The sequence below is a fragment of the Borostomias antarcticus genome (assembly GCF_949987555.1).
Source record: "Borostomias antarcticus genome assembly, chromosome: 4".
NCBI classification, from domain to species: domain Eukaryota; kingdom Metazoa; phylum Chordata; class Actinopteri; order Stomiiformes; family Stomiidae; genus Borostomias; species Borostomias antarcticus.
In genome coordinates, this window is record NC_140237.1 from 25,738,932 (window position 1) to 25,756,431 (window position 17,500).

Consider the following 17,500-nt stretch of genomic DNA (forward strand, 5'->3'; position numbering starts at 1 on the left):
CTGCTGCAGATACTGGCCCTTGAAGAACTTGCAGGTGGAGTTGTCTCCCTTGCAGACCCCGCAGGCGTCCAGCGCCGCCCTGGAGCCCAGCTGCTGGTCACAGCCCACAGACTGGCGGGAGAGGAGGATCACATGTCACATCACACACACGCAGGCCATCATTCATCCTGTATGCATACATGGGAGATTATTGGAACCCAAGTCTCTTTTTCACAAACGGCCTGTGAACACAGGCAACAGAATACAGCAGTAGAGACATAGAAACTGCTGCGAAAACAACATTTAAAACAATACAAATAAATAAATAAATATGAAGAAAAAAATATAGACAGCAGTGGTGGGGAGCGCTTCTGTTGGATGTATAGTAATAACAGAAAACGAGGTGCTCTTTAGAAACAGGTAAACAGCTAGACTAAAAAGAGAGGAGCCAAGGCACTCTTGTTCTGGGAAAAAGTTTAATTAAAAAAATAAAAAAATAAAAAAATATTATCACAGGTTAATGCCTAGACGCTCAGGCCTTCATCAGGGCATGGCAATGGAATCAGGGCAATGAAGACAAAAATATATATAGAAAACAAATCTTTCCATGCCTGCAATTTTGTTTTAATGTGCAGAGCAGAGAAAACGCCGACGTAGGTATTTCAGTGAGGAAAGAGTAACGGGGAATTTAATTTAATGAAAAGAGAAACTGCATTCTGTCTCTAGATGCAAAAAAGTGATTTAAGGTGACGACGTTTGTCTTTTTCTTATCATGCGTTTTTCTTTTAGCCATTTTGTTGGTTCGTTGATTTCCACGCTTGTAATTCTGTCGTGAAGAGAAGACAACAAAACGGGGGTGGGGAGGGGGGAGGGTTCGGGAGTCCCCGCCCCCGAGCGAACGCTCACCTCACACACCCCCTCGACGCACACGCCCCTCCCGTCGGAGTGGACGCAGGAAGTGCCGTCCTGCACCTTACTGGACATGGCGAAGAAGAAGTCAAAGTCCTCGGCGATGCAGTACAGCTTACACGTGTCCTCGTCTGCAGGGGGGGGGACAGAGGACAGAGGACGTCAGCTGAGGACAGCATGGAGGAGGTCATGGGAAATGGTAAATGGACTGCACTTATATAAGCGCTTGTATCCAAAGCACTTTCCCAATGACCTCTCATTCACCCAGGACTGCACACTGTTTCAATAGCTCCCAAAGTGATTTAATAAAGCACACTTCTTCAATAGCTCCCAAAGTGATTTAATAAAGCACACTTCTTCAATAGCTCCCAAAGTGATTTAATAAAGCACACTGCTTCAAGAGCTCGCAAAGTGATTTAATAAAGAGCAATGTTTCGACCGACCTTCTTCAGGTGCAACCATTGCACCCTAAATCACTTCGGGTAGCTATTGAAACAGTGCGCTTTATTAAATCACTTTGGGAGCTACTGAAACACTGTGCCGACTCTTCTTTCTTCACTTATATATATTTTTGGGGTCGAGCACCTGTCACTTCTCACTCTTGGATGTGCGTTCATTTTTTTCTGCTACTACTCTCATTCATCCGTTCAAACATAGATTCACACACCGATGGCGGCAGCCTCCGTGCGCGGTGCTAGCCTGCTCGTTGGGCGCAGTTTGGGGTTCCTGATACATGTGTTCCTGGCGGAGCGCTGTGGTCAGCGGGGGATATGCTGGATGTGTCGTGTCGGCGTGAGTCAGCATCCGCCTCCCGAGGCGTCGGGCAGCTCGGACCGACTGACTGGTTTGTTTGTTTTATTGGATCTGGTACTCATCATGCGTCAGTACTCCCGGGGGGTTGAGTGGGGGGCGGGGGTTAGTTAGGGGTGAGAGAAAGGTCATAAAGGGGTCAGTGGGGCCTTCGTTTCTCGGTATAGCTGGACTTGGCCGTCGAGGGTTTGCCTCGTCATTCACATGCTGGCCTGTGTATGGAAAGAGCAGGGGTGTGGAGAGAGAAGAGAGAGAGAGAGAGAGACAGATAGAGAGAGAGAGAGAGAGAGAGGGAGAGACAGAGAGACAGAGAGACAGAGAGAGAGAGACAGAGAGAGAGAGGGGGGGGGAGAGAGAGAGACAGAGAGAGAGAGGGGGGGGGGAGCGAGAGACAGAGAGAGAGAGAGGGGGGGAGAGCGAGAGAGACACAGAGGGAGAGAGGGGGAGAGGGTGAGAGAGAGAGACAGAGAGAGAGAGGAGAGAGAGGGTGGAGAGAGAGGGAGAGAGAGACAGAGAGAGAGAGGGAAAAAGAGAGAGAGGGAAAGAGAGAGAGAGGGACAGAGAGAGGGAGAGAGGGAGGAGAGAGAGAAGGAGAGAGAGAGAAAGAGAGAGGGGGGAGAGAGAGGGAAAGAGAGACAGAGAGAGAGGGACAGAGAGAGAAAGGGACAGAGTGAGAGAGAGAGAGAGAGAGAGAGAGAGAGAGAGAGAGAGAGGGACAGACAGAGAGACATGCAGTATGGTGAGGTGAGAGAGTGCTGGCCCTGGTCCCTGGGAGACTGGTCAGGATCTGCTCTGTGGATCCTCATTTATCAGACTCCTACACAAGTACTGGCGAGACAAAACACTTCACTACCTCTTTCACAACACACACATGCACACTCACACACATGCACGTTCACACACACACACACACATTCTCTCTCTCTCACACACACACACACACACACACACACACACATGCACTCTCTCACACACACATGCACACTCTCTCTCTCACACACACACATACACACACACACACATGCACACTCTCCTCTCTCACTCTCACACACAGACACACACACACAAACACAGTCTCTCTCTCTCTCTCTCTTTCTCTCTCTCTATTCTCTCTCTCTCTCACACACACACACACACACACACACACACACATGCACACTCTCTCTTACACACACATGCACACTCTCTCTCACACACACACACAGAAACAGTCTCTCTCTCTCTCTCTCTCTCTCTCTCTCTCTCTCTCTCAGGTAAATCCTTCCCTGAGGCTGTCCTTTGTGATCTCTGCCTGCTCGGTGAGTGTGTTCAGGTGGCTGCATGCCTCTAGTCGCTAGTGTACATTAGACTGATCTACCTGCAGGCTGCAGGCTGCACACACACACACACACACACACACACACACACACACACACACACTACATCAGTGTAGTTTTTTTCTGTTAAAACACTCCAGTGTGTGTCTAGTGAAAGGAGAGAAGGCATTAGAGCTGTGCGAGTGCTAACAGAACTAAACCCCTGTACGGATTCATCTGCAATGCTAATTACGTGCACCTTTTAACGAGCTGGGGCAGCATAGCTTAACTCCATTTTAGTGCACCTCTTACTTTATGAACTTCCTCCCACGCTGTGGGGTGTGCTGTAAAACGTCCCCTAGGGGGTCGAACATGCAGAAAAGAAAGGTGGTGTTGAACTGAACACACACACACACGCGTGCGCGCACACACACATCGTCCAGAACACTGACGCATCCCAACGCCGGGCTGGTTCTGAACTCTTTGTTTAATAAAAAAACACGCGGTAATGATATTAAAGTGAACTGTCCCACCCCCCACCCCCTCACCCCCCGAGGGCTGAGGGAGAGCCCCTTGCCGTACCTTCTACTTTGGTGTAGGGCCTCCACTTGTAGTACCATCCTCTGAAGGGCTTGCTGTTGTACTCCGCACATTGCTGCTCCCGGAAGCCCACGGCGCCGGGGGGGCAGGGCCGCGTGTTGCAGAGCTGGTTCACACGACCTGGACCCAGGCAGAACAGCCCATTGTGCTGCGGCCTGGACCTGGACCCAGGCAGAACAGCCCATTGTGCTGCGGCCTGGAGGGGGGGGGGGGGGGGGGGGAGAGAGGGAGGCGGGGAGGGAGGAGGACAACCGGCTGTTATCACATGGAGGCCCTCTCCAAAAACGGCGTCACACCTAGAATATCGGCACCTAGAATGGTTGCATCGTGTATATAAACTGTTTTCCTCCTCGTCACGGATCGCTGTCCACCCCCCTGGCTCCTCATGCTCTTCAGGGACCTCATGCAAGAGATATTTCAGGAGCTGCATTTATACTTCTGCAATAAGCTTTTCTGACGTTGGCTCCGATGTGACAAAGTTTGTGCCAGAGGGAACAGCCAGAGAAAGAAACAGAGAGAGATAAGCAGATCTGAGAGGGAGAGACCAAGCAGAGGGAGATCTCAGAGTAGGAGAGAGAGGGGAGAGGAGACTGCCAGCTGCCTTCACAGCAGAGACCACAGGTATCTCTCTTCCAGCCACATGAAGAGAGCAGGCCTGTGTGTGTTTTTGGGGTGAAACTACACTACCCGCATGCCCCTGCTGTGAGCCTCCAGCGTGCACCGGGCAGCCCAGCCCACGTCTGAGCCGAGCGCCCTCCGTTACCTAACCACAGAGCAAATTACACTCTGCTAGACTCTTCCTGCTGGGGACTAGTGTGTGGGGGAGTGTGTGGGTGTGTGTGTGCGTGCGTGTGTGTGCGTCTGTGTGTGAGTGTGTGTGTGCGTCTGTGTGTGTGTGTGTGTGGGGGGTGGAGGGGGGTGGGGGGGGGTGGGGGGTGAGAGTGTGTTTCGTTAAGAGGTAGCTAAAGACCTCCATGAATTCCAGTCATCTCGAATGCCTTAGAAAATGCCCATTAGTAAATAGCTCAGCTTAATGTTTCATCAAATAAGATAAAACACTCACGCTCACTGGTGACAAGTCTCTGGCACCCTTACTGTCTAAACCAACACAGAATGCCATCCCAGCCCCTGTTGAGTTTGTGGGGCGGCCCAACAACTCATACCAGCGATTCCTGAGCAGCCACCCACAGAGAAAACTGACTGGCGCTAATTTACAATGTTCAACACCAAAGCGGCACACACAGATTCAATGTTTATCACGTTGTCAGCGGGGATGTGCGGAAAGCTTAAAGGGAATTCTGGGTGTTGATTCACAGGATTAATGACCTCCAGTAAGATGAACCTTTGCGAGCGTGAATGCCCTTTCTTTGTATCATTTCTCCAAGGGTTTGCAAGCCTCCTAGATCAGCTAGGGTTAGGCGAGGGGATGATATGTTTTCGGCAAAGTGAATGACATCTCCCTGTGCAATGCCTCCCAGAGCTAACAGAACAGAGGAGCCTCTATTAAAGGTGTCTGAGTGTTCAGGTGGCGGGATTCGTCCCCGCTGGGTCCCTGGGATGATCCTATTAGCGTTGAGACATGGAGACACACATGTTAGAGCGCTTAGTACGGAGACAGCAGGGGAGCTGGCGCTGGGGAACTGAGGAGCTCTGGTCTCTTGGTCAGACCAGCCAGGAATCACAACGGGACCTGCGGAGACCACCCATTCACCCAGACCAGGACACGCTACACACACACACACACACACGCACACACACACACACGGTGGCTTCACCCATTCCTGGAGGAGACACGCAGCAGAGTCAGAACGATCCAGAAGTCGGTATCTCCGTGTTGTCTGAGGACGTGGAGGCATTTCTACTGCGTTAAAGAACGACTCTGTGCTAGTCTATTCTATTTGGATCGAAGCAGAGTGCAAAGCGCGCCAAGTTCACGTTGGTGTTTTTCTGGTTCCCTCCGAGCAGATCCAGGGTACAGCGTCCCAGACGAAGGCTAAACCTGCCAGGGCACTGGGCTGGGGTCGTCCCAGAGGTCAGGCTGTCTGTCTCGTCGTCTTAGGCCCCGCCCTTCTCCTCCCTGTCTCTCTGTAGTCTCCAATACCCCCCCCCCGTCTCTCTCTCTCCCTCTCTATTCATCCTTCCTTTCTTCACCCGGGGGCTATCATCATCCCCCTATCTCCCTCTCTCACACACACACACACACACACACACACACACAGTCCTTTATACTGACCTCTGCGGACCCCCGGACCTCCCTGCTGGTGTCAACCCCGGGTATCTGTAACCTGATAGGCCGCTCGCACTGCTGGGCTCTCACCTGTAGCTCTTCCAGGATTTCTCTCCATGGTCTCGACCCCAATAGAGCAGGTTTACCAGCCCGTCAGAGGCAGTCCCGGTCGGGCTATCTGACCTGACCATCTCCCCTACCGCTGGGTACGGTGGGGAGGAGGGGTGGTCAAGATCACAGGCTGTCATCATGCGGGTCGGCTGTAGCTCAGTTGGTAGAGTGGGTCGTTCAATGATCGAAGGGTCAGTGGTTCGAATCCCAGCTCCGACTGTCCACATGTCGAAGTGTCCTTGAGCAAGACACCTAACCCCAAATTGCTCCCAATGTGCAGGTTAGCACCTTGCATGGCAGCTACCGCCATTGGTGTGTGAATGTGTGTGAATGGGTGAATGAGAGGCCATTGTAAAGCGCTTTGAGTGCCGCTAAGGTGGAAAAGCGCTATATAAGTGCAGTCCATTTACCATCAGGCCATGTTACTGACACTTGACTGGTATAGAGTAAATTACTGTACATATCACTGTATATATACTGTACCTTCATAATGGGATTTTAAGGAGAGGATGCCCTCTTTCCTCATCTGTAACCGAAACAAGCGTGAGTCTGAGAGACTAAACGAGGGTGGGATTAAGGGTAATCCACAGTCTCGTCAAACCATCCTCATCTCACCAGCTCACATTCTGTTTCTCTACGCACATCAGTCTGGACACGCTCACTAGAAATCCACTTGTCCCCAAACTGAGTTCAGCGTCCTGTGACGAGGAACTTCTGGCAGCTACGGGCGTGGTTACGGTATGAGAAGCAACCGATCGTTGGAGAACAATGGCGGCTGCTAAAGAAGACGTTGGCGTAGATGGTGCTACAGCATCAGTTGTATCTGAACCGGAGAGTGTCTCTTCATGGAAAGAAGAGCAAAGAACGGCACTAAAGGCTTTTCTCGGTGGAAAAGATGATTTCGCTCTTCTCCTGACTGGCTTGAAGACAGGCCTGTAATGGATGGTGATGATAGACAGATGGTTCATCCAATCACCTGCCTGTATTCTGTAGTTCCTGCCCTTTTCCAAACAACTGACCAACAGACCGTCCCGAATGGTTGTGTGAAACGAACCCATCTGGCATGTCAGGTTAGGTAATCCATCCTCTGAACCCCAGATTAAAGCAACGGAGGGGCATGCCAAAATAATCTGCAGATTGAGAGAAAAAAAAAACATTCCTATTCTCATGCATACCTGGATGCTAGCAGATTTTATTCATAGCACAGATTGTCTCGTCTGAGCTGTCTCCATTCGAGTCAACTTTTAGGTCATATATCTCTTTTCTATACTGCTTCGTCTCACCGCCTGTTCAAATCTGGGTCATCTGCGGTCTCCCGCTGAGCTAACGTCTAGGTATTACCTCAGGAGGTGAGGGAACTCTTCACATTTTAGGCTGCTAACCAAACTGAACCTCATTACGTTCAAACCACGACTCCAAATCCCCAGGGGTAAGACGACTCAGCGGCTCTCCAGACAGACAGTCGACGCTATTGTTCTAGCAGCGGTACCGCGATGAGTCACTACCATCCAGCTCTTTCCACCGACCTGCCGATTCGCAACATCAGCGCAGTTTAAGACGCCAACGCAGATTAATGGCGCGCCGCTGCCGGGACGTCTCTCCGACGGGAAGAGACGTCAACCTGACATGACGGCTCACCTGGACGCCGCCCCCGCAGCCCTGCGCAGTCGGCCAATCACGGCGCAGTACGACCGCCATATGAGGAGCTCTGACGTCTCCGGGGACGGTCAGGAGGAGAGGACGCACGCACGCACACACACACACACACACACACACACACACACACACACACACACACGCACGCACTCTCTCTCGCTCGTTCTCGATTTATTGATTGCCTACTGATTGCTGTGACCAACATATTATATTGATTGATACTGCAGAGCAGTTTAACGGTTTCCCTGAGATGCTGAGAGTTTGGAGAAGGACTCTATTCTATCTTTAATGCAAACAGAGCAGGGCCCTGTAATACCAAGCTAGCTCATAACATATCCAGGATAACTTTTTGCTAGCTCACTCGAGTAAACTACTTGATAATCTAGTGCAGGTCTGACAGGTGTAAGTCATGTGGTTTTTGATCTGGACCTGGTCTAATGTGGTCTAGATGGGGAAAAAAGAGTGAAATCACCCTTTTTCTGGCTTTCACAAAAAGGATAAAGGTTTCACAAATCTGAAACTGTGTTTTGATGATTCTTTGGAGTCTACTTGATAATCTAGTGCAGGTTTGACAGGTGTAAATCATGTGGTTTTTGATCTGTACCTGATCTAATGTGGCGTTATGGCATTTTTAAGGTGGACTGGAAAATTTCAATCGGAAACTGTGAGTCAGTAGCCAACTTCATTGTGCCGCGAATCGGACCTGAAATTTGGCCTCGTGTTTGACCGTGAATGTCAAACGAATATCACGCATATCAAATGTCATGCTATCTTTACCGCGGTGAAGGAAAGCTGGAAAAATACTGCCGACTGCCTACGTTTTATCATTATCCTCCTCATGAACACAAGTAGGCTAGATCATTGGGCTGCCTATTCTTATGGCGTGTAAAGCAATTGTAACCTATATCTATATATCATATTATTTCAGCTGCAACCCTGTGAGACTGGCAAGGGATGCTTAAATAAAGCAAATATAGGCTATAGTTCTTAATAGTTTCAGGTTGGAGTAGACAATGTGATGTCTCTATACAATAGGAACTAGAGATAAAACAGGCTATTATGATGGAAAAAGTGAAGCTTGAGGTGGAGTAGGCTATAAGCCTACGGGAAAAAAGTAGCCTATTTCAGTAGGCCTATAACGCAATTGATTGTCAGGCATTGGTGCTATCACAATTCAATTAAAATGTAGCCTACTGTACTTCTCTTTGTTCCGAGGAACGGGAGGCTAGTCTAATAAATTAACATTAAAGACTTGAAAATTGAATAAAAAATGAGTGTTTTTACTTGGTTCTCCGCATCACCCACAGCCTACACGAAACTGCAGGTAGACTAATAAAACGCAAGCCAGTAAATAGCCTACAGTCTACGGGACTGTAAATGCACAAGGCAAAATATGTCTCAAGCAGCTGTCATTCTGCAATTTTCCGTATGATATCGGGGAAAGCCAAAGAGGGTTTTGTTGGTTTGTAAAAATTATTTTACAAACCGGGGGGGATCGGGGGGATCGAACGAACCCTCCCTCACAACCAAAGGTCCAGAATTCAGGACGAAAGGTCCAGAAAAGAATAAAAACTATCTGTCAGCCCCCCCCCCCCCCCTGTCAACAAGTCGCCCAACAATCAAAAACATCCCCCAGCACTCCCCCCCCCCCCCGTCAACAACAATTAAATTCAAAACTGAGATTAGGTCCACTTTCTGAAAAAAAACTAACCCCACCTTCCACAAGGCTGGCTACGGGCCTAGATCTTAACGTCCATATGCCTTTTCCCAAGTAAATTGATTGGTCAGCGGGCAGTGGTTCATATATTTTAATCCATAATCTCGAACTTAATCTGCCCCGGAGCAAGTTAGCTCGGTATCTTAAACTACAATGGCGACATAGCACGGTGAAAAGTGATCCACCTTCGTGATACAGATAAACCAGACTTGAACCTGAAGTTATCGCGCTAACCCTGTAATCCTGTTTCGTAGTACAGGGCCCAGCCCTGAATGGCTTTGGATGGGATCCAGCCGTCTGATCCCAGAGTGACTCCATCCCTGGCCGGAGCCTGAGGCTGACACAGCTCCTGCTGTAGCTGCTAGCTACCTCGCTCTCAGCTAAGCCACCTGTCTGTCATTCCCAAGCCTCTTGTTGTCTAAGTCCCTCTCTGTCTCCTAGACACGCGTACTCCCTCGCACCCTGTCTCTTAATCTCTCATTAATCCACAGTTCAAAGGGCAGATCCAATCTGGCTGCCGTTGAGCTCCTCCCTCCCTCCCTTGATCCCTCCCTTCATCCCTCCCTCCCTTCCTTCCTTCCTTCCTTCCTTCCTTCCTTCCTTCCTTCCTTCCTTCCTCCCTTCCTTCCTTCCTTCATTCTTTCCTTCTTTCCTTCCTTCCTTCCTTCCATTCTTCCTTCATTCCTTCCATCCTTCCTTCCTTCTTTCCTTCCATTCTTCCTTCCTTCCTTCCTACCATCCTTCCTTGTACAGGCAGGTAACGACCAAAGCAACATAGCAATAAGATAAGGCCTAAAAGGTTTAGGCATATACCACAGTGGTGTAGTACGTCGGCTCGGCTCGTGGCCTGACTGGGGCTACATTTCCCGGCATGAAATATTCACCCAGACCGGCCCTGCCTGCTGTATACTGTGGGCTAGGCAACAAAAGGCTATGGCCAAAGGATCTAGGTATTCTACAGTAGCCTACTGAGTAGTATCTGCTGACTGACTGACTGACTGACTGACTGACTGACTGACTGACTGACTGACTGACTGACTGACTGGCTGACTGAGTGACTGAGTGACTGACTGACTGACTGACTGACTGACTGACTGACTGACTGACTGACTGACTGACTGACTGACTGACTGGCTGACTGACTGACTGACTGGCTGACTGAGTGACTGACTGGCTGATGACTGACTGACTGACTGACTGACTGACTGACTGACTGACTGACTGACTGACTGGCTGGCTGGCTGGCTGGTTGGTTGGTTGGTTGGCTGGCTGGTTGGCTGACTGACTGATTGCCTGTCTGTCTGACTGATTGATGAGGGAGATTAACCGGCTGACAGCTGGCTGGCCATACTCTCAGATGTTCGTACATCATAGGAATTCTGACAGATGATTGCATGCATGTGTGTGTGTGCGTGCGTGTGTGTGTGTGTGCGCGTGTGCATGTGTGTGTGTGCGTGTGTTGTTGTTTTTTTACCTGGGGTTGGTGCAGGTGCGCTCCCTGTACATGACTCCTCCCCCACACGTCCGGGAACAGTCGGACCACTCTGACCATCCTGACCACTGACCGTTGACCGCTCGGGGGCCCTGGTCCCCATGCTGCACACACTGGCCCCTACGACACCACTGGAGCACGAGGGGGGGCAGATAGAGGGTAGGAAAGACAAGAAGATAGACAGATAGAAACAGAAGAAGAGGGAGGGAGAGAGAGATAGAGAGAGAGCGAGAGAGAGAGCAAGCGACAGAGAGACATAGGGAGCGAGACAGAGAGAGAGAGAAACACAGAGAGGGGGGGCAGAGAGAGAGAGAGAGGGACAGAGAGAGACAGGGAGAGAGAGACAGGGAGAGAGAGACAGAGAGAGAGAGACAGAGAGAGAGAGAGGGAGGAGGAAGTTGGACAGGTAAAAAGATAAGGTGAGGAGGGGCAGGAAGAGAGAGAGAGACAGACAGAGTGATGTAGAGGAAGGGAGGGATGGAGGGGGTATAGAGTGGGCAGAGGGAGGGATGGAGGGAGGGATGGAGAGGGTATAGAGTGGGCAGAGGGAGGGAGGGATGGAGGGGGTATAGAGTGGGCAGAGGGAGGGATGGAGGGAAGGATGGAGGGGGTATAGAGTGGGCAGAGGGAGGGATGGAGGGAGGGATGGAGTGGGTATAGAGTGGGCAGAGGGAGGGATGGAGGGAGGAATGGAGAGGGTATAGAGTGGGCAGAGGGAGGGAGGGATGGAGGGGGTATAGAGTGGGCAGAGGGAGGGATGGAGGGAAGGATGGAGGGGGTATAGAGTGGGCAGAGGGAGGGATGGAGGGAGGGATGGAGTGGGTATAGAGTGGGCAGAGGGAGGGATGGAGGGAGGGATGGAGGGGGTATAGAGTGGGCAGAGGGAGGGATGGAGGGAGGAAGGGAGGGAGGGAAGCAGCGTTAGTATCTGAGGTGAGGTGGTGCTGACCCGGCCCCGCCCCCCACTTCCACTGGTTCCTGGTCTGGATCCTGGCCCAGCACCACACCTGGACCTGGAGCACGAGCCAAACAAACACACACACACACACACACACACAGACTGCACCACACCTGGAGATCTCGCCCCATCGGAGCCAAATCCGCATGCTCACACATATCACCACCTTTCTCTCTCGCTCAATATCGTCTTTCACAGCGGAAAAAAAAGAATAGAAGCCTTGTGTCCTTATGGGACATTTAACAATGGACACAATGCTCCTGCAGGTTTGTGTGTGTGTGTGTGTGTGTGTGTGTGTGTGTGTGTGTGTGTGTGTGTGTGTGTGTGTGTGTGTGTGTGTGTGTGTGTGTGTGTGGTTCACCCATCCTTGTGGATGAACCTGCTTATTTGGAAGTGTTTGCAGATGTGTGTGTGCACTTGCCTAAGCCTGTATGTCTTCCAAACACACACACACACACACACACACAACTACTGTATGGTAAAAAAAAAAAAAGAAGCACGCTTGGGAACACACAAGTAATACACAACCACACCACAACACTATTGGGGGGCTCAATGATAAGCTAAGATATACACACACAATAGAACACACACGTTCTGAGGTAATTTAACTCTTCAAACCCTGGTAAAAGCATAATTTACTGTAATTCAAAACGTGTGTGTGTGTGTGTGTGTGTGTGCGTGCGTGCGTGCGTGCGTGCGTGTGTGTCCAACTGGAGCAGAATTGTATTAACTCAGCCTACAGGACTCTGTACAATCAGGTTGGATGATTCTCACTTGCTATATGCCGGATGCAGCATTGGTATATTTTAATGTACAAGGCCATATTAGGCAAGTTACCCCTGAACATGGGTTCTAGGTTTGTACCTGCTCACTACTCCTACAACCTCAGATCCAACGTGGTTGTGTGTTCAGGTGCCTTCTGTGAGGACTGAGACTGGAAAAATGTCTTTTATTTCGTCCCTTGGTCTTGGAATGACCTACAGACTCGTCTCAAACTGGTTTCCCTAATGTCCTTATCCAGTTTTAAACAGAAAATCTCAGGGGTCTTTACCACGAGCTGTTCTTGCCCAAATGTGTAATTATATTGACTTGATTTTAGCACGTTTCTCTCTTTTTTTTTTCTTCACGTTTCTTGCTGTGTAGATTGTATTCATTGCTCTAAAATAAAATAATAATAATAATAATAATATAGTTGTTATTGTTATTATATTATATTATATATATGTGATAATAGTTGTTATTGTTATTATTATTATTATTATTATTAATAGTACTATTCTTATATAGAAACAATCAATCAACCAGCCAATAAATCAATCAATTAATAATTCATATGTCTATTAATAATTAATATGTATATGGAATCTCACTCACCATGTCAGTCCCACAGCTGGTGCCCTCGGCAGCTGGCATGAACTTGGTCTCACACCTGTGCCCTGTCCGATGGCACCATAGAGACTTGCAGATGTCCTGTAGATGACGAACACCACGCTGTTAGAAGGTGACCAACTACAGTGTATGTCTCTTTCTGACAATAATACGCACTGGAAGGTCACCAATTACAAAATCTTTACAAAGCTCATCAGTTTTGGAGCTCTTTTGCTAGTGTAGAGTCACGGTGTAGCGCGGACCAAGGAAGAACCCATGTTGGAGCGGATCTGAATCAAGGGGCAGATCCACTCATTATTTTTCACTTTAACATTGCCAGATAGACCAGACAAGCACATATAGGTGGGGTAGGCTACTTCGCCATGTTTAATACATCCATGGCTAGTTATCTTTAGCTATAGCGTAATCGCTAGCATGCTGAGAAGGATTGATTCAGCTAGCTAGCTATGATTGAATCGGCTAGTTATGCTCGTATCTAGCTGGATTACTGCTGTCGGTCCTGTCGGACCTAGGTAGCTGAGATACATCAGAGAGCAGTTCGGCCAACCCCAGTATATTTTTTGACATTTGTCTCCTCTAGGTATCGGTACCCTAATGTCCCTGTACATGCTGAGGACGTATCACCCAAGCATTGCGTATGGAGCATCACAAACACACATGTGGTTTTACCCTGTTGATTGGTACATCAGGATTAAATCCCGCCAGATAAAACGACCAGCGGTCTTTGAACCAGAATGTGGCGTCCTGTGTTTGGTGTCTCACACCAACTGTCTGATGTGCCCGATGCCTCCATCTAGTATAACTCCGCCATTCAACCGCATAACCAACCCCCATGGTCCCAAACAATAACCCCCTCCAGCAAACAGCCCTGTCAGACCTCATCACTGTTCTCTCCCAATCAGCCACGCTATTATCGTATCTTTTATTTTCCCCTGGTGAGAGCAGGGAGACAAGGGGTATGCGTAGAGTGCCAGGATGGAGAGGAGAGGGGTAGGGGTGGCGTGCCAGCCAGGATGGAGCTGTGCCACTGTGGCACGACGCCCGACTGCATCTGGCTGAGAGAGCGAGAGAAAGAGGAGAGAGAGAGAGAGAAAGAGGAGAGAGAGGGAGAGAGAGAGAGAGGAGAGAGAGAGAGAGAGAGAGAGAGAGAAAAAGAGAGAGAGAGAGAGATGGTGTCCCCCTCTCCAATCCCCCCCTTCCATTTACCCACCAAGACCAGGCCAACACGAACACGGCTAATTAGTTCCACTCCCCCTTTACTCCGTGTGAAACAGTTAGCTACAGAGGCCCGGCAGGGACAAAAAGGCTTTGTTAATTAACATGTGGAGTACATCTGCTGTGGAGGTCTATGGTGAGGAGGAGATGTTGGGCAGCAAGGCTAGGTTCAGTGTATACAAACGGCAGAATACATTATTGGTGGATGTACAATGGAGCTGGCTATACCATGAGCACTAATCCTACACACCCTGGCCAGGGTGATTTCCCAGAATTCCCCACGACCTCCTGTCAATTCAAGCCTGATTTGCATGTGAATGCCCATTGGTCAATGTTCGTCTAACAGGGATTTATAGAGGCTTGCATCATTAGAGCTCTGTTCAGGTCAGTTTAGCCTCTAGGTGGGTTCAGTTAATGGGAGGTTAAATATGGTTGTTTGTAATGTTGAATAGTTAGTCTCCACAATGAACATGCAAATTAACCCCATTTATTCACCACGGCCTGAGGGCACGTTCCTCTTCACCCTATCAACCCAGCCTCCCTCTCACCCCCTATCAACCCAGCCTCTCCCTCACCCTATCACCCTCCCCCTACCCCTATCAACCCAGCCTCCCCCTCACCGTATCAAACCAGCCTCCCTCTCACCCCCTATCAACCCAGCCTCTCCCTCACCCTATAAAACCAGCCTTCCCACCACCCTATCAGCCTCCCCCACCCCCTATCAACCCAGCCTGTCCCTCACCCCCTATCAACCCAGCCTGTCCCTCACCCTATCACCCTCCTCCTACCCCTATCAACCCAGCCTTCCCCTCACCCTATCACTCTCCCCCTATTAAACCAGCCTCCCCCTCACCCTATCACCCTCCCCCTCACCCTATCACTCTCCCCCTATCAACCCAGCCTCCCCCTCAACCTATCAACCCAGCCTCCCCCTCACCCTATCAACCCAGCCTCACCCTCACCCTATCAACCCAGCCTCCCCCTCACCCTATCAACCCAGCCTCACCCTCACCCTATCAACCCAGCCTCCCCCTACCCCTATCAGCCTCCCCCTACCCCTATAAACCCAGCCTCCCCTTCACCCTATCAGCCTCCCCCTACCCCTATCAACCCAGCCTCCCCCTACCCCTATCAAATCGTATGGGATTGTTGTGTGTCGAAGAGGGCACAGTACCTTGACAAAATCCAGATTGCAGAGTTTGGCCTTGGAGCCGAACTGCCACTTGCACTGCGTGTCTGCATCGTACAGCTGACCTGGGAGCTGCTCAGGGTACTTATACTGGCCTACCTGCCGGGGCTCATCCACCAAGCAGGATGCCTGGGCCGTCCTGGGAGATAAAACAAAGACACCCCGGATGTTACAGCAAGAAGGGTGTTACGGCAAGAACTTACACTCATGTGATATATAGCCATTTGTGGCAGTAATAATAATAATAATAATAGCTTTTATTTGTGTGTGCACTTTACTATTTGTGTGTGCACTTTACATTTCAGTGAAACCTCAAAGTAGAAGAACCCTCTGAAAAAAGGTTCCACAAAGAATCCCTTTCAGGTCGGTCAGGAACAGTGTTTTGTCGCTATACCTGGTGACTTTCCAGGCCCCCTTGGCGACTTCATTAGTCAAAAGTAACAAGCGACAAATCTAGCAAGTTTTTCTGATCATTTGGGGAATGATTGTGCTGACAGAGCTCTGCGAAAGCATCTAACACATCCTGCTTCCTGGTTCACATTACAACCGAGCTCACGAGAGCCGAGTACAGCGAGGGCTGCCGTCTCCTCCTCCTCACGTTAAAGTTATATGGCAACAAAAAAATATGTTTGTAAATACGTTATTAGTTAGTTTGTAAACTACCTGGCCAGCCTTTTCTATTAATTTTTCCTCTTTCAGAATTGCATATTATGCTAATTAGCTGATTACGTCATCTAGCAAATTCTAGTTACTTTTGGTAGAGCCAACAGCTACTTCTTTTACAGAGGATTTGGCAACACTGGTCGGAAAGAATGTGTTCCAGATCAGAAACAACCCTTAAGAGTTCCAAGCAGCACCTTATGGACCTGAAAGGGTTTTTATGGAACTGTAGGGTTCTATGTGGAACCTTTTTGCAGAGGGATGTTCTACTGTTACAGATGGTTCTATAAACCCTTTCAATGGAATTTTCCGGCAGTAGGGCAACGACTTGGTCCAAGTAAACTTCCAGTGTGTCAATCTGCAAACGCTAGCAAACCAAACACTTTTACAAAATGTCTAAAATAACTTTGGGACCTTATTATTTACATAACTGTTCTGCCATTGGGAGTCTCTGGTCTAGCTGCTAGTCATTTTAATGTTAGCTAGCTAGCTAGCTACCGCTGCTAACGTTAGCTAACTAGACAGTGTTGTCGTCGTGGCATAGCAGATGTTGAGATGAACCAAAATGATGTTGTGGTTTTGAATATGAACCTTCCATGAAAGGGTGTATATACTGTAGCACTGTTTTTTTTAAGAGCGTATAGTCAGGGAGCATCTCACCCCAGGAAGCGACTGAGGTACTGGCGACTGCAGGTGGACCAGGAGAACACACCGTTGTTCCCAGCCAGGGTCGGGGACATGATGTTCCCCTCGGCCTTACGGCACGGGTTCCCCTCCCCATCATGGACCATCCCAAAACTGGAGGGAGGGAGGGAGGGAGGGAGGAGGGAGAGAGAGAGGGGGGTGGAGGGGGGGGTGGAGGAGTAGTTAATGTATAGCTTTAGTTTCAAATTTGTGGGATTGTAACAAACAGTTTTCTAGAAGTGTGATGAGCTATATATTATATATATATATATATATATATATATATATATATATATATATACAGCTGGCCTCACTGCTCAGTACAGTACACAGCTGAGGTCTGCTCATTCAGACTATACAGTATGTCATCTGTTTTCATATTACATCTCTCTGTCAATGATGGATGTTTTTTGGCCTGGAAAAGCAATACTTTTAAATGAACAACGGGAATATTCTGGAAATGCCTCCTATTAATTTGACCAAAGTGATTAAACTGCAGCCCATTGCAGATATTCTGACATGCGAACAGCGAGCGGTTGTTTCCAGTTTATGTTGAGAGCACGCCAGGCAGACACCAGGCCCTACCAAGACGTAAAATCTGAAACG

General features: G+C 49.3%; 1 protein-coding gene across 1 annotated transcript in view; it reads right to left on the reverse strand.

The window, feature by feature from the left end:
* The window catches only part of adamts18 (ADAM metallopeptidase with thrombospondin type 1 motif, 18), a gene marked incomplete at both ends in the record, with an annotated part of 58,623 nt that overhangs the window by 23,946 nt on the left and 17,177 nt on the right, over nucleotides 1-17,500 (reverse strand). The window contains 7 exons of the mRNA XM_084437204.1: nucleotides 1-111; nucleotides 886-1,019; nucleotides 3,576-3,748; nucleotides 10,779-10,927; nucleotides 13,132-13,227; nucleotides 15,536-15,689; nucleotides 16,871-17,008. The exon at nucleotides 1-111 is cut by the window's left edge and continues 13 nt beyond it. Of these exons, the coding sequence (XP_084293330.1) occupies nucleotides 1-111; nucleotides 886-1,019; nucleotides 3,576-3,748; nucleotides 10,779-10,927; nucleotides 13,132-13,227; nucleotides 15,536-15,689; nucleotides 16,871-17,008 (955 nt within the window). The remainder of the gene's footprint in view (nucleotides 112-885; nucleotides 1,020-3,575; nucleotides 3,749-10,778; nucleotides 10,928-13,131; nucleotides 13,228-15,535; nucleotides 15,690-16,870; nucleotides 17,009-17,500) is intronic.